This window comes from Aspergillus piperis (assembly GCF_003184755.1).
Source record: "Aspergillus piperis CBS 112811 unplaced genomic scaffold BO85scaffold_9, whole genome shotgun sequence".
In the NCBI taxonomy this organism is placed as follows: domain Eukaryota; kingdom Fungi; phylum Ascomycota; class Eurotiomycetes; order Eurotiales; family Aspergillaceae; genus Aspergillus; species Aspergillus piperis.
This window is the reverse complement of record NW_020291599.1, coordinates 483,855-506,591: the sequence shown is the minus strand read 5'-3', so window position 1 is coordinate 506,591 and position 22,737 is coordinate 483,855. Positions and strand designations below refer to the sequence as shown.

The window sequence follows — 22,737 nt, the reverse complement described above, 5'->3', positions numbered from 1 at the left end:
GACCAGGTAAAAAGCGCCTGAAAAGCACAGCCACTCAACTGAATAGCTATTCCCCATGTATTTAAAATACTGTTGCGTGCATTTGAAGCGGCTCATATACAAATGGGCCATTTCTTTGTCAAGAGGAAAAGCATCACCGTTGACTTGGCATGTTGTATCAGTTACAGGCGAGACCGATATTCTCTGGTGCTGAATATCACCGCAAGGGTGCATACACTAGAGCTGCCCCCCTCATTTGCTTCGGACTCTCCGCAAATGATTTGTGAAGCTGTGATATTATCGCTGCGGGGTCCTGCAGCATCAAGCCATCCTAGACTCCAGATTTTCCTCCTCTTTTTCCGTCGGAATGCTCGGGGCCCCGCACTAGTGGGGCCGAATGCAGGGTATCTACTATCTCAGAAACTCTGTACGAATACGAAATCCTGTGTACGAATACGAATTCCTGTGATCGGCTACAATAAGACCGACCTGTATTTCTTGCACACGGCAGTGGAAAATGGTGAGACCTGTCACGCTTCTGGATTACTCAGCTCTTTGCAAAGGATTTCACTATCACACTGCAGTTCAATCCCCTCTTGAGCCCCATGCATTGCCGAGCAAGTCATCATCCAAAGATCTTCCTAATGACTCCTCAATTCCGGCTCAGCATTGCACCGAGCCAGTTTTCCCCTCATCAGATGCAGCAGAGCACACTGTGCGGACAGTCTATCAAAGGTATATATACTACTAGTGGTATGATGTATACTTTTCAGGTGCCGTGCCATCCTTACCAGGGACGGTTTGAGATCACCAAAACCGAAGACTATGTATTTGCCGTATCTTTTCATAAATACTGCTCTTATTGCTCAGGCCGTATGGTCTGTCGGGACTAATGACCAAGTCGAACCCGACTTCGATTATGGCAGCTTTCAGAATCCCTCATCGAATGTGAGACCACGCTTCCGCTACTGGGTGAATGATGCATCCGTGAACTTGAGCGTGGTAGCAGAGGATGTGAAGGCTATGGGTGAAGCAGGGGCCGGTGGGCTTGAGCTACTCGGTTATTATCTGTATGGAGACTCGCTGAATAATGGTGGACTATTGCAATGTCCCTTGCAGTCGGACTGGACTACATTCGGTTTTGGAAGTCCAGCTTGGAGTAAGCCCTGCTGCAGCCCATGATTCCATCAAGGAGCATACTGATATGTTTACTAGAGGACCTGATCGACACTGTCTTGACAACAGCAAAAGAATATGGTTTACTTGTAGACTTGGCCATTGGGCCAAACCAAGGTGCTGGTGTTCCGTCGCCCTACAATGATGATGGCCTTTTGTGGGACTTAGCTGGGTTCAACTTGACATTTTCCCCCGACAAGGGCTATGACGGCATTATTCCTGGTTGGGGCGCGGGTCCTCTGATTGCAGCTGTTACCGCACAAGTCAGCTCGACCGGTTCAAATGATGATACATACAAAGTACTACTGGAAAGCTCACTACTGGACGTCACACCTCTCGTCAACTCCAACGGGCATCTTCAGGTAAAAGCAAACGACACTGCGGAAGGTTGCCAGTATCTCTTTGCTTACTACTTAGTTCATTCTGAGTATCGTGAGGTACAGAGTCCTGCTGATGTTATGGCCGCTGTCCCTCAATCGCCCATAACGACTTACTCTCAGAACGGGTCATGGGTTGTCGATCATTTTTCTCCACAGGGCGCGTTAGCAGTTGTGGACTTTTGGAGACAGGCATTGCTGGACAGCGAGAGTGGCGCACTGATTCGCGAAGTGGGCAATTACCTCTGGGAAGACAGCCAAGAATACACCGTCTCTACATTCTGGACCCCGCGCCTGCAAGAGGTATTCAAAGCCAATCGAGGCTACAGTATCAACAGATTTATTCCCATTCTGATCGGTTCCGGCGGCGGGTCTACTCCAGACATCACCTATGTTACTGATGAGCTTGATGCAGGTGCCAGTCATACAATGGACTATCAGCAAACAGTTCGTGTCCCTTCTCATAGTAGAAAGGGGTCAGATGCTGACTGGTGTAGCTCACGGAACTGAACGCCGAGTATCTCACATCTTTGACACAATGGAGCAATGACCTAGGCATTCAATTTTCGGCACAGGTAGTGTACAACCTGCCTATGGACATGCTTGCCAACGTACCCTACGTCAACGGTCCCGAGTGTGAGACATTAGGTTTTAGCGATAACATCGACAGCTACAGGCAATTTGCTGGCCCCGCGCATCTTGCCGGGAAGCGTATCATTTCCAGTGAAGCTGGTGCAGAGATGTTAAAAGTATACCAGGAGTCCATACCTGAGCTTTTATGGACCCTGAAACGCTCTCTTGCCGGATCTGTCAATCAGTTCGTGCTTCATGGTTACCCAAACTCGGGTAATTATGGAAACACAACGTGGCCGGGCTTTACAACCTTTTCGTATTTGTTCTCGGAGATGCATGGTCCTCGTCAGCCGGCTTTTGCCTATTATAGAGATTTTCTAGACTGGCTCTCTCGAAACCAGTTCGTAGAGCAAACAGGTATCCCTAAGGTGGACATTGCCTTTTGGTCGAAGTCTACCACATACAAGACTGTTCCCACTACTTACAGCCCTGTTGATCTACAGAGCACAGGTAAGCAGCTTCACTTAGGACCAGATGATTTGTGATGCTTAACTAAGATTTGGTTCGTAGGCTACACATATGAATACCTAAGCCCCGACAACTTTGCGCTACCCGGAGCGTTTGTCTACAACGGCACTTTGGCGCCTAATCAGCAGGCATTCAAAGCCCTCGTTGTGCGAGCAAACGAGACTCTGACAGCGTCTGGAGTTGCGAAACTTCTTGAATATGCTTATTCCAAGCTCCCGATTATCTTCTCCGGTGGACTGCCATCGAACTTCAGCGGGTACAATCCTAAAGCTGCGAGACAAGCTGTCAGTACGATTAAAAGCCTAACTTTTTTGGATAACGTCCATACTGTGCCGTACGAGAACCTGGCGGCAACGCTCAAATCTCTCAACATCCTGCCGCGTACATCTGTGAGCGCGGACAGAACCTGGTACACCACCTGGAGGCATGATACAAAGACGCTTACGGACTACGTCTATGTTTACAATGATGCAGCCGGGGTCCCATATGGAGGTGGAATCTCTTCAGGAAGTATATCTTTTGAGACAACGGGAACACCCTTCTTGTACGATGCCTGGTCAGGCGATATTATCGCCTTGTCTATCTACCAGAAGTCTGAGACCCATGTTACAATTCCTCTTACGCTAGCCGGAAATCAGTCCGTGATTATTGGCTTCCATCAGAACGCCCAGCCAAATCTCCATCTACAGAATATAACAGATGGGGTTCTTTGGGCAACCGGGAACACGACATCCCTCGCTGTTCTTAGATCCTTTGATCAGGAGTCTCGCGAAGTCTACCTTTCCAGCGGAAAGTCCGTGACCCTAGCCCCGATGCTGACGCCTACATTTACGCTTGGCAACTGGTCGCTGGTAGTCGAGTCATGGACCGCACCTTCGGACTTCTATAACGTCGAGTTAGGACCGACGCGCACGAATCAAACGTTTGATCTTCCGACTCTACTTCCCTGGAACCAGGTATCGGCGTCTCTAACCAACGTTTCTGGGATCGGGTACTACTCGACAATGTTCGACTGGCCTCCACAGGCCACAAATGGCACGGTCTCTGGAGCAATTATCGATCTCGGGCCCGTTACGCACACGGCACGTGTCACCATAAATGGACACGTGCTGCCACCGGGCGAAATCACTTGGGCAAAGTGGGATATTGGGCATTTCCTTCGACGCGGTCATAACATGGTGGAGGTCGTTGTCAGTACCCCTCTGGGGAATGTGCTGCGAACATACTGGGATGAACTGGAGACGAGTGGGAAGCTTGCCGCTGCCGTTATGCCGTTCCCACCGGATGAGGCAGACTACGGATTGATTGCTCCGGTGAAGATTATTCCTTATCGTGAAGACCGGGTTGCTTAGGTCCATTACGGGACATACTTTATTGTGCCAGCTGCGCGCAAGAACTATGCTACGTCTGACAGATGCTTACTAGATCTTCAATATTTCGCATACTACCGACAATACGCTCGTTGTCAAACATAATAGCAAGCAATCATCTATACAACCACCAAATCTGTACACAACCCATCCTGTAAGCACACACCCTCAAGCAGCACCACTTCTCAACCTCTCCGCCACCCCAACATACGACCCATACCTCACCTCCTCCACGATTCCAACCTTCTTCGGCACCCATCCCAGCACCCTCATCGCCTCCCCCCCAGAAGCCCTATTCTCCGTACTCAGAAACCTCGCAAAGAACTCCCCCCATACCCTCTTCGCCTCCTCGAACCCCACAACCTCAACCCCAACCCCCAAAACATCCGCCATTGCCCTCGCCAACTCCCCAAACGTCACCCCCCACTCCGAACACCCATTAAACACGTCCCCAGCACCAGCCCTTTCCGCAGCAAGCAAATACAACTCGGCCGCATCCTCCACATGCACCGCAGACGTAGCCACCCCCTCCGCCTCCCTAATAACCTTCACCTCCTTCTTCCCTCCATCACCACCATTCCAAAACATCCCCATAAACAACCCCACCCCACTCCCTCCCCATCCATACACAAACGGCGGCAACCGAATCACAATAACCCTCACCCCACTCTCCCCTACCCACCTCAGATTCTTCCTCTCCGACACAATCCGCTCATTCAGCGCCTTCCCTTCCTCCCATAACGCGGATTCCTCGTCAGTCTCCTTCCCCGTAGCAGCAACAACCAGTGACCCGGAGGTCACTACAAGCGGCTTGTTGCTTCCAGCTAATCCCTCAGCGATGGCAGTCACTGCTTCGTCGTCGATGCGGATGCGTTCTTCGTACGGGAGAGAGTAGTTTCCTGCCATTGGGTCCGCCAGATGGATGACTATATCTGCCTTTTGGCTTTGTTCAAGGAGCACGGAGTGGGTGGTGAGGTCGCCGCGGATGGGAATTGCACCGAGAGAGGTAATTTTGGCGTCGCTTTCGGGACTGCGTGAGAGCGAGTGGACGGTGTAGTTCTTGGAGAAGGCGTGGGTCGTAATGGCTTGGCCGAGGTAGCCACTGCCGCCGGTTAGGAAGATGAGGGGCATGTTAATTGATTGATTGATTGGAGATTGTAGTGTCGGTTTATTGGTTGTTGGGTCTGTGGTTGAGGTCTGGTGTTGTGGGATAATGCTATATGGGTTTATATAGTATTTTCTGCTTCTTGCTATGCGTGGTATGTGAGATATGGTCGGGGTTAAGGGATTTAAACTCCGGTGAGGATTCGGAGTTTAGAGTATGATGATATGGGATTTGTTGGTTGGTTATGGGGCTTAAGGGGATGTTGCGCACATACGGAATGTTGGATATCCGAGGGTGCTTATGCAGGAATGGAAGTATATCATTATGTGTATGTCTAAAGACTTGGGTGGAGGATGATAGGGCTTTTTGTGCGACAGACAAAGATTAAGCTCAACAATTCGTACGATAATAAATTCTACTTAATACGGCATTCTACTAAATAGCGCAACATGCAGCATCATAACAGCTTCGTATATACCTACCAATCAGAAAGGAACTTCTTCCCCCCTCCAACTGATGAACCGGCCTCCAACTGTTTCTCTCGTGGCGCTTTCGATCTACTCCACTCAGTATCACGCCCCACTATATCAGGCTCTCACAGAAAGGAAAATACACTTACCAAGTTCACCAAAGCCTCCGCACACTCCCTCGGCTCCGTAAAAGCCTCCTCCAACCCGATACTCTTCGCACACGCATTCCCCATCTCAGTCTTCACGAACCTACACACCACACATCAGCACCCCACCAGCCATCCCAATGCACAAGATAGTAAGCTTACCCTGGATGCACCATAAAACAAACCATCCCTTCATTCTCCATATGCATCTTTCTCGTCACCCAATTCGCAGCAGCTTTACTAACCCCATATGCAGCACCGGGAAAGAATTCTTCTTCAAGACCACCGATACTCCCCAGAAAGCTACTAACGGTGACAAACACCGGCTTCGTGCTCTTCTTCAGCATGTCGTATACTCCCTGAAAGAGGCGGATTACGCCGAGTGTGTTCACATCGAAGTGCAACTGCACGGTGGAGAGGGGGATGTTGTCGACGCGGTGGGTGGCGTCGTTGTAGTAGCCTGCGTTGGAGATTACGGTGTCGATGTGCGTGATGTGGTGGGTTGATTTGAGTGTTTCGATGGCGTTGGTGATTGAGGTGGTGGATTGGATGTCGAGGGGGAGGAGGATGAGGGTTGAGGTGGGGGATGTTGGTGGAGGGTTAGTATAGAGAGAGTTGGTGGTGGGGTTGCGCATGGTGGCGATTACGATGGTGTTTGGGCGGAGGAGGAGGGATTGGGTGAGGGAGAGGCCGATTCCTGGGTAGTTTTGTGGGTGAGATGAACATGAGGATGGGATCAGGAGTGGTGGTGTGTACCTCTGCTGGCCCCGGTGATGAGATAGATGGTTGGGGATGACATTGTGGGGTTGGGGGTTGCGGGAAATTGGTAATGCTCGATGGGGATGAACACAGAATCGAGTATTGGGACTTTATGGATATCTGAGAGGGGGATGTATAGAAGAGTATTATGGTCCATCTTGGTGGAGGATAAGCGACGCTTTTATAGTCATTTGGTTTTGGGGTTAGCTAAGCTGAGGCTAGGGCTGAAAAGAAGCTAACTGATTGTGGCTTGTGGTGTGAGATACGAGTTTCGCAGTCTGGAGGCTAAGTCACCTCTAGTCGAGGCATTAAAGTCTCTCGTTGGAGCATCATTTGAGCCTTGATATACAGGAACTGGACAATACAATTTGTAATTACTGAGTGTTTCTGAATTGTACTTGTAACTTTCCAGTCCCACAATTCAGCCTCAATCTATGAAATGAAATAGGGTAGCATTCGACTTCTTTGTATAGTACATAAGATTATATTGAATCTGGCATTGTTTTCTAGTAGTTGTTTGCTGATTGCTTTCGATAGACTGATTATTAGATCTTCTGTATATCCTGCTGATGAAGGCATAAGTCGCTTCGGCTGCGATGAAGCCCACCTTATGTATGATTAAGGAACTATGCCCGTTTGTACTGTATAACAAGAGGGCTTGACATGGTCAAGGAAAGTGTCCCCATTCCCGTAATGCCTCTGCTTTCTGCGCCATCATAAACAGCACACACTTATTTCAATTCTACGTCATTAGATGCTGAGCTAAACAACAAAAGCTGTCGAGATCCACTGTGTTCAGGCACAGCCCCGGCTGCATACATGGTTTCTCTGCTCATTTTACTCCCAGTAGAACCTTACTTATGTAACCTACACGCCCTGGTTAGGCGGAACTCTTACACGGCCATGTTCTGACCGGTGCCAGCCCTGTCCTTCGGTGCCTGGTGTGAATTTGAAATATTGCGTTGTGTCCATGCTTCTACCTGAAAAAATGACCCACTCTCTCAGATGATTGAAATGCGACTGATGGGATTAGAAAGTTATCACCTCAATGCAATGGGAATGCCTACCAGGAGAGGAGTAAGAAGCTTCTCAAAAGAAGCTGTGGCGTGCTCCTCGATTTCAGTGTCTGAAGGACAACGTATAAAATACCAGATGGACCGAACGCAATTATTCCGGAACTTGATCTCCTCGAGATCAGAAAGGTCGATTGGCCCCCAGATATGTACGCAACGTAAACTTGGGAACTGGACACCGTCTGGGCCGTCGGGTTTGCGTTTATAGTATAATAGTGTAGCACGCTTGATGTATCTTGCATATAGATTTCGGCGTGCTTCTGGGATTTTGCCAAGCACGACCACAAAATCGTCATGACTACCTTCTCGGTGAAGAGGGGGTCTGGGGTCTTGCCAGAGCCATCGGATTGCCTCCGAGAACCATAATTTGTTGACAAGGGCGCAAGAAAGGATTGAACGGCCACCCCAACTACACGTGGCTGGGCGGTAGTGATAGAGGCACTCGAAAATGTGGTTCAGGATCTCGGGAATTGCCAGTGCACGCTGAACGGCTGGAATAAGGGGTACCTCATTGTTCAGAGCCATTTGCAAATTGAACTATGTGACCAACTGTCAGCATGGCCAAGAGTAAGTTTAAACTTCTTAGCGCTCTGTCGGTGATACCTTCTACCATCACTCGGCTAATATGATTATCTAGGGTCGGTGAAAACCATAGATACACGAGTAAGTCTGAAAGAGAAGGACTACAACGAAGTAGTCACAGTAGTAAGTTGCACAGTTCTGGCTAGTGAAAGATTCACCACGGTCTTGGTCATTAGTATAGTCTGATGACAAGTGTGTGTTGAGATAGGAATCAGGTGTGGACAGAAATTGACCTAAATAAGCTGGGACGACAGTCCTGCAGTTAGGCACCTAAGAGACCTGCGTTGTCTCTGCTGCCTGCAAGTCCTCCTCCTCCGCTGAGGAGGCCCTTATTTGAAGAAGATATAAAGATCCAATGGATACTATGAGTCCTGTCCTGTACATCAATGCCCTTTGGGAACGTACTTATCAATACAGCTGTAACAATGTCAATGAGGATAGCTAATTATGCTCAGATATAACGATAGCAAACAAAGTCTCATAATAGTACACTGTAGTTCATGGCGATTCACCTGCAGGTCGAGCACCCCTCTCGTTGCCTCAGGCATAAAAACGATAGCTCCATTTCGGGTCTAGCGCCACCAGCTCCGAGGCCATCCCCAAGATCCAGACTCCCTTATCTCAAAGACCACTTCAACTGCACAACACCATTACTTCCACGTGCTGGAAAATGTCCTACGCCGTTGAAACGAAGAAGCGCAAGTTTCATCGGGTTCTCGAGTCTCTAACCAAACCTACAACCTCCGAGTCCACAAAATCAGCTACCGCCGAAGCGCCTGCAACCATTCGAGACGCATCGAACAAAAAAGCCCGTCTAGATGCGCCCGGCTTCTCACTTGCACAAAACTCACTTCTAAAGGTCGCACGCCCTAGCTCCAGAGATTCGTCGTCATCGTCAACCTCGCGGCCCAGCTTTGTTCCTTGGGATCGCGAACGTTTCCTCGAGCGATTGGAAACCTTTCGTCGCGTCGACCGATGGGCACCCAAACCGTCAGCAATAAGCGAGGTGGAATGGGCTAAGCGCGGCTGGATATGTACAGATGTGGCCCGGGTAACATGTGCTGGGAATTGTGGTGGGTCGGTTGTGGTCAAGCTCCCGGATGAGCTGGATGAGTTGGATGGGTTTGATGCTGAAAAGGTGCAAGAGAGGAAGGAAGTTCGTAAGTTTGCCAATTGCCGTGTCTGCTTCGTGTGCCTAATGAAGATCAGGAGCCAAACTTGTGGACGAATACGCGGAAAGGCTGGTCAAGGGGCACGGGGAGACTTGTCCGTGGAGGAACAAGGGCTGTGATGGTGGGTTCTTTGACACTTGTGGTTGCCATTCGGGAGCTGACTGTTACAGCTACTATCCATCGATTGCCGCTAGCAAACCCCGAAATAGCTATCTCCGGCCTAGAAAAACGATACTCAAACCTCGTGAAGATGGCCGATCAATTGCCGGCCACAGACGTCATCCAAACGCCTAAGTCCTTCGATCTCGACACGCTCATTAAGATACTTCCAGCAAGCTTCAACGGGTCCGACGAAAGTACGCGCACGCAGAGCATTGAGAGCAATACTGAGGGTGAAGATGGGAAAGAGAACGCGCAGAACTCTGAGCCTGAGCCATCTGTTCTCAAGAACGCCTTCATACTAGCATTCTTCGGCTGGGACTCAGTCCCCGACGGGACAGCTGGTCTGGTCGGCTGTAGCGTGTGTTTCCGGAGATTGGGCCTGTGGATGTACAAACCAAAGCCCAACGGCGATGAAGCTCTTTACGACTCATTGGAAGTGTTGAATGAGCACATGGATTATTGTCCTTGGGTGAACGGAAAGGCTCAGAGCGGAACGGGACGGGCCACCGAGAAATCAGAGGGCCTACGTTGTGGCTGGGAGCTGCTGGGCCAGGCGCTCAATGTGCGCCATCGTCGACTGAATCGTTCGACCATCTCGGGAGACAGTCGTGCTGTCTCTGAGGTACCATCCACGGATGAGCTTGTGGCGGACGATATCAACCCCGAGGTTAAAAAGGCCAGTGACCGGGAATGGTGGGCCAAGTTACGCCGCATGCGACAGGTTTTGAACGTCGGTTCGCCTAGAAAGAAGCCGGCCACGAAGTGATATTCTCATTATATTGTTTTTTCTGCACATGATACTCCTCATCTGGTTGTTAATGCAGCGTGGCGTTCGGGCATTCTCATATCTATCTTCTCGATATCCTCATTCCTACATTAGTTATGCTATAGCGAGCCTTTTCCTACGCCTCGATAACTTAGAATACATCATACTAAATCAAGAACGAAAGGAGAGCAGAAGTTATCATTTACTCAACGCATTGCTTTGAAGCCAGATGCTCAATCCACCAATCGTAAGTAAGGTGAAGATTATAAGCACCCATTGCGCCTGCCCTCTCTTTCCCTTCCGCTTGTACATCTCCCAGCCCGGTCCTGAGCGGCCTGGCAAAGGCAGAAAAGTAACAACCTCTGCATCTGCCATTACTTTTGATGCCAGGTCAGCAGGCAGGTTGCCAGCATATGGTGCCCAATATCGTCCAAAGACGGTGTTGAGGATGCCATCTCGGGCCTGAATTCGAGAGACTGAAGCCGCGGTGCGACACATGCCTACCATGCGAGTGTATCGAGTCTCCCGATACTGCTTGAGGAGATGCTGAATCTGGACATTTGATGGCTTGCAAACTCCACGGGCGTTGACAAGATCATGTAGAAGGGAAGAGAGCGCCGCAGCATCCTCGATGGCAGAATTGGCTCCCTGGCCAAAGTTGGGCGTCATCTGGTTGCACATCGAGTAAGCCCAACGATCTCACTTCAATTTTCCTAGCGACTTACCTTGTGAACGCTATCTCCAATCAAAACCATCCTATCATGGTGCCATGTCTCGAATACTCCCTCCTCCAGCGCTGTCATTGAGGACACCTCTCTGTTCTTCCACAAGTCCCCCACGCAGATGTTTTTCCAGAACCGCACGTGTTTGACCCGATCGAAGAGCTGTACGGCATCCTCGTCTGAGAATCGCGGGACATCAGGATAGACGTACTTCCTATCCAACTTCTGGATCACGAACCAGAACACCCGACCATGTCTGCCGTGGATGGTTAGAATGGATAGATGGTCGAAAATCCCGTTGATCTGTTCGCTTATCTCGAGCCCTGGAATGGCTGATGAAATTCCGAAAACGCAGACATACTCAACAGTCATGCCTGCTTGTATTAGTCTCATTGCATCCAGCACAAAGGACATGAGACTTTGTAGAAACATACTTCTTCTTTCACGTGTCGAAACCGATGCAGGCCGATTCTCCTCCGCCATCTTCCAAATCTCACTTCTCACCCGACTATGTACTCCATCAGCACCAACCACGAGATCCGCCTCATACTCTGTCCCATCAGCCACAGAAACAGCAGTTCCATGATCCGACTGTCGCACGCCAACTACCCTTTTCCGAGTGAGAACGTTCTGCTTCTTCCTCAGCCCCTCATATGCAATCTGCAGGAACTTCTGCCGGTCCAAGAATGCAACCGGGTATCCGAACCTAGAACCTTAGTCACAACACCTTCTATCTCCTTCTGTCCGCATGATATTCTAGATACTGTTGACATACCTATCGCCTAGGACCTTAGGATAGACGTTACTGAAGCAGAACCCATCTGGATAGCTGATATTCGCCTGATGCAACGGCTCAATCACACGCTCAATCTCCCCAAATAGGCCCAGTTGCTCGAGGATCCGTCCACCATTTGGCATGATACCTATCGAGGCACCAACTTGCGGGGCAACATCTTCTCCTTTTTCGAGTATGAGGTACTCGATATTGGCACGTTCGAGACAGTGCGCAAGGGTGAGGCCTGCGACAGAACCGCCCACAATAAGGACGCGAAAGGGGGGTTGCTGGGTATTGGCCATGCTTGCGAATCACGCCAGATACAAAGCCTAATCAAAGATGATTCCTGCGTATGGTATATATATTGTGTTTATTTGGTTGAGTGGAATTATATTGAGCCTGAGGCAGATGAATTTCAAACTGTACGGCAAACCAAGTGTTTGCTATTCTCACTGCTGGAGCGAATGGACCTCAAATGACATCCAGCACTGGCATAGTGGCATAACTGCGTAGTCAAGCTACTTCGGGCTTATGCAAGCCAGCCCCGTGGTACATGCGCTTGACCAGTAGTTGCTGTGTCACAAGCGTGGCTGTTCATCATGCCATCGTCTACTTGCAATCGGAGGTGGCGAAACAGTAGTATGCCTTACTTCTATTTCTACCCGAGGACAGCAATATAGGTGAAGACATTGTATCCACTGCGTTATTCTATCGGTGGGTGATGGTCTTTGTCAACCCAAACATACTTACTATTACATGACAAGCAGTAACTCCGTTCTCATGAGAGCACCACAAAGAGTGGTACAACACCGTGAACTTTCTCCGCCATTCCGTCAGGATAGATAGCTGTGTGTTACACACTCATCTATCTCCATACTGTTCCTGGCTACCTCTTCTTGTGCTTGATTCCACGCTGGGATCTTCCTTCTTGTCGCTTGACAGAATAGAATAACGCTCCATACAGAATTTCAAACAGAAAGAACATGGCCACGGACCATAACACAAGCGGGCAGTTCAGCCAGGAAAAAGCCTCCCACCAGCGAATATATCGAACAAGGGCAAAGCCGATGGCTGATGTTGACCCAAAGAACCTGGAGATCCTAGTGATTACTTAGCACAGCAAACAGCCTGAGCAGATCAGACCAACGCTTACCATAGTGTCCATGACGCCCCTCGTGTGTTTCCCCGACTCAACAATTGAAACACATTCCCTATGCTGATAAAGAGCTGGCATGCAATTGCCCCCCACGTATAGGCTTGGGCGGGACCAACCTGGGCAGTAAGAGCCATGTGACCGCTCAGACAACAAAGTGTCGTCGCTGCGAAGACAAGGGGCATATGGTCCCTCACCATTGCAGAGTGGTGCCATTCATTTGGGGCATTCTTGACTCCGGCGTAAATAACCCCAAGGTCGAGAGAAATTCCCATGAGAAAGGCAACCCGCTCGACAAACCCTTTGGCAGGATACATTATGCAGAATATGATTTCCCAGGCAAAATTAATGCAAAGGCCCCCGATGGTCATGCAGTATGTTTGGTCCTTGAACGATGTGTAAATCATCTCCACATAGTGAGCAACCCAGCCAACAGCCATTCCGATGACGAAGATATCAGCGAGCCATTTTAGCGCGTTATATTCTGGTGGAGCAGTAGAATGGTCGAACCCATCCATTAAAGCGATACGAAGACACGATTCAATGCTTGTAGCGGTTCTGTCGCTGTCAGGATCTGGGCCATTTGCATTTTACATGACCTGAGCATGCTTATATAGTGAGTTGACTTGGGGTCACCCAGTGCTACGGCGCCCTGGTCCTGTTCCGCTGACGATACGCCATAAAGGTCTGTGTTTCCCTATGAGTGGACTGATGTCCGCATCAGGTAGGACCACCAGGAGTCTCGGTAATCATGTGTCACCGATGTGCTATTCTCAAGCCGCTCAAAGACCTGCAAGTGAGCCAGGGGAGTGCACCGGGTTTCAAAAGCTGTATCTCCTGTCGTGCCGCTAGAGGCATGTCGCCATACCCAACTGTCAGCTTCTCTCAAGAGCGAGAGTCAGGCAACAACCATTCTGGTTGGCTCGACCGCACTGAAAAGGAAATGGTGTAACTTGTGCGAAGCAACAGCTTGCCCCGAGGGGAACCCTGAGCCCTTAACGATGAGGGTACAGCTGAAGTATCCTATCCATAGCATACATATATAGACAGGACAGCGTCCCTTTGCGAGCTCATCGGGGTACCGTGCTGTCATCTGTTCTTCTCATCCTTGCACTTCGTCCCACTCAGGAAGGACCGAATCATGGCGGCACTTCCGGACGTTGCCTCCATTCCCATCCCTCTGGTAGCAACCCTAGGCATTGCCCCTCTAATTTTTTATTTCGTCCTTGATGGAATTGGTCCCTTGTGGCCAAATTCCAAAGCTTTCCTGATTGGCAAGAAGAAACCGGAGACCGTGACATCGTTCGAGTGCCCATATGCCTACATTCGTCAGATCTATGGGAAGTATCACTGGGAGCCATTCGTACAGAAGCTGTCCCCGAGGCTCAAGGATGAGGATCCGGCCAAATATAAGATGGTTCTGGAGATAATGGATGCAATCCACCTGTGCCTGATGCTAGTTGACGATGTACGTATACCTTGAATCCAGATAAATACACTCTAACGTCAAGCAGATAACTGACAATAGCGACTATCGAAAAGGCAAGCCAGCAGCCCACCGGATATATGGCCCTTCAGAGACAGCAAATCGCGCTTACTACCGAGTCACCCAGATTCTCAACAAGACCGTGCAAAAGTTCCCCAAGCTGGCCAGGTTTCTGCTACAAAATCTGGAAGAAATTCTCGAAGGCCAAGACCTGTCACTAATCTGGCGACGGGATGGACTGGGTAGCCTTTCGACTGTTCCTGAGGAGCGAGTTGCAGCCTATCGCAAGATGGCATCATTGAAAACAGGGGCGTTATTCCGGCTGCTGGGACAATTGGTGATGGAGGACCAATCGATGGACGGGACGATGACTACTCTTGCGTATGCCTCGTTTTTGATTCCTTACAATTCTACCATGTCTAGCAGGAGCCAAAAGCTGATGACCCTGAGATAGGTGGTGCTCGCAGCTGCAGAATGACTGCAAGAATGTCTACTCATCCGAATATGCCAAGGCCAAAGGGGCGCTTGCCGAAGACCTGCGAAATCGAGAGCTCTCGTATCCGATTATCCTCGCGCTGGAAGCTCCCGAAGGGCATTGGGTCGCCAGTGCTTTGGAGACCAGCTCACCGCGCAATATTCGCAAAGCGCTTGCTGTGATTCAGAGCGAGAGAGTGCGCAATGCTTGTTTCAAGGAGCTCAAGTCGGCGAGCGCTTCGGTTCAGGACTGGTTGGCTATCTGGGGACGGAACGAGAAAATGAATTTAAAGAGCCAGCAGACATAGCTTTTTCTTTATCTTGGGGTATACAGTTTCACTTCTCGTATGAGGGTCGAAGGATCATTCCCCTTAGGACACGTTCTGGGTTTAATTTGTGCCATACATACACGGTAGATCAAAACAGCATATATCAACATTTATACGTTGAGTTCGGTTCATTCATTGAGCTCTGGACTGGTGTGTCGATGATGTTCCCACCAGCTTTGAAACTTACATTGACCCTGGAGAACCGTACAGCCTGCTTCGGACGGAGTAAGGCCATAGATATAGTCCGAGCAGGAGTTGTGGTAACATCAAGCAAGCCACAGAGGGGGTACTGCATGAACCATGTTACAATTCGGACCACCATCAGCTGGGAGTATCCTACTCACCAACATCACTGCCCGATATTAGGGTGGTGCTGGCGCCGCGCTCACCCTAGCCATTATCCCTCTTACCCAGCCATCATCGCGACAGTGCGATTCGTGTTCGTTGTCTATGTACAAGCTCTGTGGAGTAGTACCTGCTCCCATGATTAGTCTATTATGTCTATGCTTACTGTCCTGGAGCTAACAAACAGAGCTTATGCATGGACTGTCAGACCTGCCATGGTCTCTCCGTACTTTACCCATAATCAAACAACCAGGGGTTCTTGCCTCCCCTATACTACATTCATCCCTCATACACGCCCCTACACTACAGATCATCATCACTCAAGTCCCAATTCCACCTTATCCTCCCAAATACAACACAATGACTCCATCCCTCCTCCCAACAACAGCCCTCATCTCCGCCATCCTCGGCATCACCGCCCATCTAACCTACTTCATCCATGCCGACCTCGAAAAACACGTCGTCTTCCTCGCCAACTGCCTCATCTTCTGGCCCGTACTCGGTCTACTAGCCCTTTTCATCCTCGGATACAGAGAGATATCCCAATGGATCGGACTAGCGATACTGACCTTTCATTCCTCGCTGTTCGCTTCTATAGCGATCTATCGATACTTCTTCCACGCGCTAGGCGGGTTTCCAGGTCCGGAGCTAGCAAGGGCCACAGCGTTGTGGGATTTCAGGAATACAGTGCTGGATGCGAAATGGTACCTTAAAGTGAAGGAGTTGCATGGGGTGTATGGGGATGTTGTTCGGATTAGTATTTCTCTCTACCTTTGTTACTCGTGTGGTTTGTACAGTATCTGACGGATTAGATAGAGCCTAGGGAGATCTCCATCAACAATCCATCTGCGATAAAAGACATTTACGGCGTGGGTACGACATGCGTCAAGGGACCATTCTACGATCTACATTATCCGCATCGATCATTGCAGATGGCGAGGGATAAGGCGTTTCATTCGAAGAGGAGGAGGTTATGGGATCGGGGGTTTACGTCGAAGGGTATGTCTCAGACACTTTATCTGCCGATCGAATTGCTGAGTGATATGACTAGCACTCGCGGGCTACGAACCCTATCTCCTAGAGCACTGCAAGGATATAGTCCAGGTTATTGAATCTCGATCATTGCAAGCACAGGAGACCACCGCGCTAATTGATGGGTTTGCATGGGACTCGATGGGGATATTTGCGTTTGGGAAATCGTTCAACATGCTGCATGGGGAGCCGCCGAAGATGCTGCAGATGATGAGGAAGATGGGACGCGGGGCAAGTGCCTTGTTGAGCTCGAGTTGGCTGGTTATATTGATGCGGGGGATGGTGGGTGTGAGGCGGTTTACGGATAGATGGTTGGAGTGGTGTGCGCAGTGTGTGGAGGAGAGGAGTAGGGTATTGTTGCATTCACTGTCTAGTATCAGGTTGTGGATGGTTTAGGCTGATGTTGGTTCAGGTCGAAACCGATCGCCGGGACCTCTTCAGCTATTTGATCGAGGAGTCAAGCTCGGAGGGCGACCAGTCTATAGGTGGCGTTGATGGGGATCTTGCTCACGATTCAGAGCTCGCTATTACGGCTGGCAGCGACACGGCTGCCAGTACCCTCAATGCTTTGTTCTATCTCCTGGCACGACATCCGGAGAAGCTACGTCGGCTGCAGGAGGAGATAGACTCTGCTGTGCCAGCTGGGGAGGAGCTGTGTCATGCGGCGTTGGTGAAGAAGCCGTACCTGGAGGGGTGTATCAATGAGAGTCTGCGTCTGTGTCCGGCTGTTCTGAGCGGATTGCAGCGCGAGACAGGGCCAGAAGGGCTTCGAACGGCGGGAGTGTATATACCTCCCGGGATGATAGTGTCTGTGCCGACGTATACGATTCAACGAGGTATAGTATTAATCTTATTTTGTGAAGATAGTAGCTGACATCGTTTACGTCTAGACCCGCGCAACTTCCCCCGTCCAGACGAGTTCATCCCGGAAAGATGGTCCACGCAGCCAGAGCTAGTCATCCACAAAGAAGCGCTCAATGCGTTCTCAAGCGGCACATACTCATGCGCAGGGAAAGCATTCGCGATGATGGAGATGCGACTACTCGTTTCCACGATCGTAAGACACTTCGACATTGAGTTTCCCCCAGGGGAAGGACAAGAACCGCTAGATACACTGGGAGGAACAGGTCCATTAGACTGTTTCACAACACATATCCCACCATATCGTCTTCTCTTCACAAAGAGACAGATAGATAGATAGATAAACTCCAATACAGAACTGTGTTACTCCACACTGAATCGTAGGATGTCATGTAGTTATTAATGATGGTAGGCATCTACCGTTACTGTTTCACTCCATTCACAGGCCGCATCCGGCCAGGCAGGAAACACGGTTCAAGGCAGGGGTTTCAACCAAGGAAACTCAACTTAAAGCAGCTCGAATTCCGTCTGACTTCAAACTTGCTTTATCCCTGCTACTAGACTACTACTACTACTACCCCTTTCATGGGAGGTATCATATTATCTATCCCTTTTACTTCCGTCTCACTTTGATCATGGCCTCCGAAGAGGAACAACAGCGCACAGGCCAACGGCCCAGCATCAGCATGTACGATCCCGCCCGAGACCGCTGGGAGGAGCAGCCTGTGGTTGCTGCTGAACCAGCGCCAGTGTCTGCTTCCATCGAAGCAACACCATCTCAGACGGATGAAGCGAAACCGGTGAGTTATAAGCTTTCCTATATGTATCAAGTCGAGAGTTCTCTGCAGTGGAGAGAATAAGTGGATCGTTCAATCCACTGCGAAACTAAAGTGGCGCTTACGCTCGGCGGAGGCGGTGATTACTTATTCTTCCCGCAAATAAAAGACTCCGAAAAGAAAATGCTCCTGCGCGTCTGATTGTCTCTCGCGACATTCTTTTTTTCAGTGTTCCATCTTCTTTCCCATTGCAGGATATTTGACGCTGATTGTGGATGTTCATTGGGGTTCTTTTTTCCATTTAGGTTCATGATCCTACTGTGACTTCTACGAGTGAACCTCTTCCTCTTCCCCAAACTACCACTACCGAGTCTTCTCAACAACCGGAGCAACAGCAGCAACAGCAGCAGAAGCAGCCACCTATCCCGACACCTCCATCCTCCCAATCACGTCGCAAACACAAGATAAACAAAATGGGTGACTACTCTCGCTCTGGGTCTGCCGATGTCTACGCCGAGCAGAGCTCTCCTGCGGCCGATAGCCACAAGCGCAAGCTCGAGGACGAGACGTCGGAGCAGCAGCCACCCGCCGACCAAGTGAACGACCGTCCTATTTCAAAGCGTAAGCGACTCGAAGAACGACACCAGAAGCTCCGGAAACGCGGACAGGCACCTCCCTCGGCTTACTCGCGCCGCGATGGCGACGAGACAGCAGCACGCGCAGCACCACAGCCCCGATCCCCCTCACCGCCCCTTCCTCCGCGGTCTCCGTCGCCCGAAGTGCAGGCGCGTCAGCGGAAACGACCCGGTGGCGGAGCGCGGCGCGGCCTCGTGGACCCGCAGACGCTGCGGCGGCGACAGGAGGAGCGGGAGCGCGCGCTGGAAGAAGATGCGATGCGCAACTCGCAGAGCCGAGGCGTGACGGATATCGTGAGACAGCATTACAATGCGGTTCCGCAGCGGGGACGGGAGTGGCGCAAGACGGAGAGTAAGATTAAGGGGCTACGCAGTTTCAATAATTGGGTGAAGAGTACGTTGATTCAGAAGTTCTCGCCGGATGAGGAGTTCGTGGCGCGGGCGATTGGGACGAAGGATTGGGCGGATGGAACTGGGCCACCACCGATGGAGGAGAAACGGTTGCTGGTGATTGATTTGGGATGTGGTAAGGGAGGTGATCTGGGCAAGTGGCAGCTTGCGCCGCAGCCGGTGGATCTGTACGTGGGACTGGATCCGGCCGAGGTGTCGATTATACAGGCGCGCGAGCGGTATGCGGGGATGCGTTCGGGTAGGGGGCCTCGTGGTGGTGGTGGACGGAGGGGAGGACCGCCGTTGTTTCATGGCGAGTTCCGGTCGAAGGACTGCTTTGGGGAGTGGTTGGGAGACGTTGATATTGTTCAGCAGGTGGGAGTGGATCCGAATGTTGGACCGGGAGGGTCGATGATGGCGTCGCGATGGGGTGGGGGTGGGTTCGATGTGGTGGCGTCTATGTTTGCCATTCATTATGCGTTTGAGAGTGAAGAGAAGGCCCGACAGATGCTGCGCAATGTGGCGGGATGTTTGAAGAAGGGTGGCCGGTTTATTGGCGTGTGTCCCAACTCGGACATTATCAGTGCCCGCGTGGCCGAGTTCAATGCCAAGCGCAAGGACCGCGAGGCGGCGAAGCAGGATGCCGAGCCGGAAGATGGTGAGGTGGAGGAAGAGGCCAAGGCAGAATGGGGGAACTCAATCTATCGGGTCAAATTCCCTGGAGATACGCCGGAGGATGGCATCTTCAGGCCGCCGTTTGGATGGAAGTATAGCTACTTTATGGAGGAAGCGGTGGGCGAGATCCCGGAGTATGTGGTGCCGTGGGAGGCGTTCCGAGCGTGAGTCCATGCCATAGATCCACGAACTATGGATTACGATACTGATGAAGCAGGTTGACGGAGGAATACAATCTGGAGCTGCAGTACCGCAAGCCGTTCATGGAGGTGTGGCGGGATGAGAAGGACGATCCGGAGCTGGGGCCGTTGAGCGAGCGGATGGGCGTGAGAGATCGCACGACGGGCGAATTGACGATGACGCCGGAGGAGCAGGAGGCAGTCAGTGAGTAGATTCCTTTACTGCAGCTGGAGAGGGTGGAACGCTAACAAGATAGGTTTTTACCATGCGTTTTGCTTCTACAAGGTGTAGATGGATACATAGTATTAGAATGAGGGTAAATAGATGTAATGGACATGAAATGTATTTACTGAAAATTAACTATCATATAGCTACGGAGTACTCCATACTCCATCCTATACATAAAAATGTAGTTGCAATGATATCGATAAGATAAAGAAACCCTCTTAAGACCATACTTCCCAAAACAGCCTAGCGCCACGCATCGCATCGCGTCGGCGCGTCTTTCAACTTATCTTTATCCATCAGCCAATCTTTAGCCTCAAAGAAACATACAACAAAGAAACCTACACCATATACTACTATACCACATATCCTCCTTCCTCCACACCCACACCCACTTGAACTTACACTCACCACACCATACCACCCCCTCATTCTCACTCACTCACTCACTCACTCACTCACTCACCTCAACGAAAAGAAAAGAAAAGAAAAGCAAAATGCCCAAACGACCCACCACCACTCCCCGAAGAAGAGACCGAGAACAAGACCGAGAATCAACCCCCCCTCTCCCCCCCTACGAACCCCCAACCAGCACCCTAACCACCCTATCGCACCAACCCACCACCGCCCCCGCCCTCTCCGCCCTCCTCGCAACACACACCTCCTCCACCCTAAGAACACATCTCCAGCACGCGCAGGAGAAACTCACCGATGCGGCGGGGGAGATCAACGAGCGGTTAACGGATGCGAAGGAACGGAGTAAGAAGGCCAAAGAACGGAGAATGAATCTACGTTCTCATACCGAAGAAAATAATATCGGAGAGGGGGGAGAAGAAGGGAATGGAAGTGAGGAGGAGGAAGAGGAGGAGGGTGGGGATGGAATTGAAGAGTTCGAAGAGAGAGTGAAAGCGACGACGAAGATCCTGGAGGAGACGATTCGAGGGGTTATTGATAAGGAGGTTAGGGGAGAAGAGGTGGGAAGGGTTATTGCGGGGTTGGAGGGGGGTGTTGTTGAACGGATGAGGGTTAGGGGGGTGAGGAGGAGTCAGAGGGGGGTGCAGTTGAGGAGGAGGTTGAGGGGTGATGGTAGTGAGGAGGAAGAAGAAGAGGGTGGGGAAGAGGAGGGTGTGGATGTAGATGAGGATGAAGAGGGCGCGGTACCGTTCCTGGCGCAGTTCGAGGATGAGTTACGGGGCAAGATGGAGGAGTATAATGGGTTGAGTTTGACGAGACGGTATTTCCCCCCGAATCCATATTATATTGCCATATTTTGCCAGGTTACTAACACAGATTCTTTGTGGCAGCTACACAACCAACAACTCCTACATCGGCTTCTACAAAATCATCCACGAAGCGAAACACATCGGCGACGAGATCCCTCCTCCACCTCACCCATCAACCTGGTTCTCTCATCTGGAAGATCCCCATTCACAATCCCAACCACATCACCATCCATCTACCACATCCACCACCACCACATCTACATCCACCAGACAAACCAAAACCACCACCACCACCCGCTCTCACCCCCGTCCCTCCCCCTTCCCATCTGCTTCCGAAGACGACGAAATCGCCATCCAAACCGAACGCATCTCCCTAAAATGTCCACTGACGCTGCTCCCCTTCCGCGACCCCGTCAGCAGCACGAAATGCCCACACAGTTTCGAGCGCGAGGCGATATTCACCATGATCAGCGGGAGTAATCAGATGGTGCCTGATCCGCGGGGATCATCTGGATCTGGATCTGGAGGAGGTGGTGGTGGTGGTGGAAGGGCAAGGAAGCGCGTGCGCAGCGTCAAGTGTCCCGTGTGTGAGGTGCAGTTGACGGAGTTTGATCTGCGGAGTGATCCTGTGTTGGTGAGACGGGTGAAGAGGGCGGAGATGGCGGAGTTGAGGGAGAGGGAGAGGGAGATGTTGGGGGAGAATCAGGATCATGATGGTAATGATCAAGGTGAGGTGGGGGGTGGGGGGAAGAGGAAGAGGAGTGGGAGGAGGGGGAGTGCGGTTGAGGTTGATGATGGTGATAGTGGTGATGATGATGATGATGATGATGGGGAGGAGAGGATTAGAGTTAAGAGGGAGAGAGGTATGTCTGTTGCTGCTGCTGCTGCTAGGATTAAGCAGGAGAGGGCGGGGTCGATGGTCGGTGTTGAGGAAGTTGATTTGGATGGAGAGGAAGAAGGGGAAGGGTATGATTCTATGTATGATGAGTGATTTACTTACAGTTACTTGAGTACTGCCCTCAGAGTAGACTTTTTATTGCCTATCTCTATTTAAATCACTAAGTAGCTGCAAAACACGGGTATAATAAGTACAAACAGCCATTGAAACAACAACAACAACCATCCATCGAAACACCATCCTCCATCCACAATCATTAAGGCGTTTCGATCTTCTCCTGCATCTGTTCCAGACAGTGCAACCAGATCCGCACCTGTGCA

General features: G+C 50.7%; 12 protein-coding genes across 12 annotated transcripts; 7 read left to right on the top strand and 5 right to left on the bottom strand.

The window, feature by feature from the left end:
* The first annotated feature begins 3 nt into the window (after positions 1-3).
* Positions 4-692, top strand: BO85DRAFT_304399 (uncharacterized protein). Its single transcript, XM_025655359.1, has one exon. The coding sequence runs from the start codon at positions 103-105 to the stop codon at positions 577-579; it is 477 nt and encodes a 158-aa protein (XP_025515428.1). The 5' UTR covers positions 4-102; the 3' UTR covers positions 580-692.
* BO85DRAFT_304400 (uncharacterized protein) lies at positions 693-4,131 on the top strand. Its single transcript, XM_025655360.1, has 4 exons — positions 693-1,138; positions 1,195-1,979; positions 2,030-2,615; positions 2,676-4,131. Exons 1-4 carry the CDS (start codon positions 805-807, stop codon positions 3,983-3,985), a joined length of 3,015 nt encoding a protein of 1,004 aa, XP_025515427.1. The 5' UTR covers positions 693-804; the 3' UTR covers positions 3,986-4,131.
* Positions 4,132-4,171: 40 nt separating this feature from the next.
* nscE (NAD-dependent epimerase nscE) lies at positions 4,172-5,134 on the bottom strand (the record flags this gene model as incomplete). The annotated part of the gene is made up of 1 exon (XM_025664751.1): positions 4,172-5,134. The coding sequence occupies one exon, from the start codon at positions 5,132-5,134 to the stop codon at positions 4,172-4,174; it is 963 nt and encodes a 320-aa protein (XP_025515426.1).
* Positions 5,135-5,494: 360 nt separating this feature from the next.
* BO85DRAFT_520242 (SDR family oxidoreductase) lies at positions 5,495-6,596 on the bottom strand. Its single transcript, XM_025665117.1, has 4 exons — positions 6,481-6,596; positions 5,887-6,421; positions 5,728-5,827; positions 5,495-5,665 (listed from the first exon to the last, which is right to left on the bottom strand). Exons 1-4 carry the CDS (start codon positions 6,521-6,523, stop codon positions 5,594-5,596), a joined length of 750 nt encoding a protein of 249 aa, XP_025515425.1. The 5' UTR covers positions 6,524-6,596; the 3' UTR covers positions 5,495-5,593.
* Positions 6,597-7,206: 610 nt separating this feature from the next.
* BO85DRAFT_304323 (uncharacterized protein) lies at positions 7,207-8,477 on the bottom strand. Its single transcript, XM_025655358.1, has 3 exons — positions 8,160-8,477; positions 7,551-8,093; positions 7,207-7,503 (listed from the first exon to the last, which is right to left on the bottom strand). The coding sequence occupies exons 2-3, from the start codon at positions 8,079-8,081 to the stop codon at positions 7,351-7,353; spliced, it is 684 nt and encodes a 227-aa protein (XP_025515424.1). The 5' UTR covers positions 8,082-8,093; positions 8,160-8,477; the 3' UTR covers positions 7,207-7,350.
* BO85DRAFT_303172 (uncharacterized protein) lies at positions 8,446-10,595 on the top strand. The gene is made up of 3 exons (XM_025655355.1): positions 8,446-9,298; positions 9,348-9,431; positions 9,481-10,595. Exons 1-3 carry the CDS (start codon positions 8,809-8,811, stop codon positions 10,236-10,238), a joined length of 1,332 nt encoding a protein of 443 aa, XP_025515423.1. The 5' UTR covers positions 8,446-8,808; the 3' UTR covers positions 10,239-10,595.
* On the bottom strand, positions 10,437-12,037 carry BO85DRAFT_372629 (FAD-dependent oxidoreductase; the record flags this gene model as incomplete). Its single annotated transcript, XM_025656047.1, has 4 exons — positions 10,437-10,907; positions 10,964-11,334; positions 11,395-11,666; positions 11,736-12,037. The coding sequence occupies 4 exons, from the start codon at positions 12,035-12,037 to the stop codon at positions 10,437-10,439; spliced, it is 1,416 nt and encodes a 471-aa protein (XP_025515422.1).
* A 584-nt stretch (positions 12,038-12,621) lies between these two features.
* On the bottom strand, positions 12,622-13,406 carry BO85DRAFT_438617 (uncharacterized protein; the record flags this gene model as incomplete). The annotated part of the gene is made up of 2 exons (XM_025658680.1): positions 12,622-12,835; positions 12,889-13,406. The coding sequence occupies 2 exons, from the start codon at positions 13,404-13,406 to the stop codon at positions 12,622-12,624; spliced, it is 732 nt and encodes a 243-aa protein (XP_025515421.1).
* A 346-nt stretch (positions 13,407-13,752) lies between these two features.
* Positions 13,753-15,516, top strand: BO85DRAFT_304121 (prenyl transferase). Its single transcript, XM_025655357.1, has 4 exons — positions 13,753-14,356; positions 14,403-14,755; positions 14,829-15,327; positions 15,388-15,516. Exons 1-3 carry the CDS (start codon positions 14,030-14,032, stop codon positions 15,154-15,156), a joined length of 1,008 nt encoding a protein of 335 aa, XP_025515420.1. The 5' UTR covers positions 13,753-14,029; the 3' UTR covers positions 15,157-15,327; positions 15,388-15,516.
* A 366-nt stretch (positions 15,517-15,882) lies between these two features.
* Positions 15,883-17,663, top strand: BO85DRAFT_372126 (cytochrome P450; the record flags this gene model as incomplete). Its single annotated transcript, XM_025656027.1, has 6 exons — positions 15,883-16,279; positions 16,339-16,521; positions 16,574-16,905; positions 16,967-17,390; positions 17,445-17,611; positions 17,643-17,663. The coding sequence occupies 6 exons, from the start codon at positions 15,883-15,885 to the stop codon at positions 17,661-17,663; spliced, it is 1,524 nt and encodes a 507-aa protein (XP_025515419.1).
* Positions 17,664-17,991: 328 nt separating this feature from the next.
* abd1 (mRNA (guanine-N7)-methyltransferase) lies at positions 17,992-20,446 on the top strand. The gene is made up of 4 exons (XM_025657027.1): positions 17,992-18,215; positions 18,497-20,055; positions 20,109-20,275; positions 20,328-20,446. Exons 1-4 carry the CDS (start codon positions 18,051-18,053, stop codon positions 20,360-20,362), a joined length of 1,926 nt encoding a protein of 641 aa, XP_025515418.1. The 5' UTR covers positions 17,992-18,050; the 3' UTR covers positions 20,363-20,446.
* A 347-nt stretch (positions 20,447-20,793) lies between these two features.
* BO85DRAFT_488229 (SUMO ligase MMS21) lies at positions 20,794-22,510 on the top strand (the record flags this gene model as incomplete). Its single annotated transcript, XM_025663512.1, has 2 exons — positions 20,794-21,530; positions 21,601-22,510. 2 exons carry the CDS (start codon positions 20,794-20,796, stop codon positions 22,508-22,510), a joined length of 1,647 nt encoding a protein of 548 aa, XP_025515417.1.
* Between the last annotated feature and the right edge of the window lie 227 nt (positions 22,511-22,737).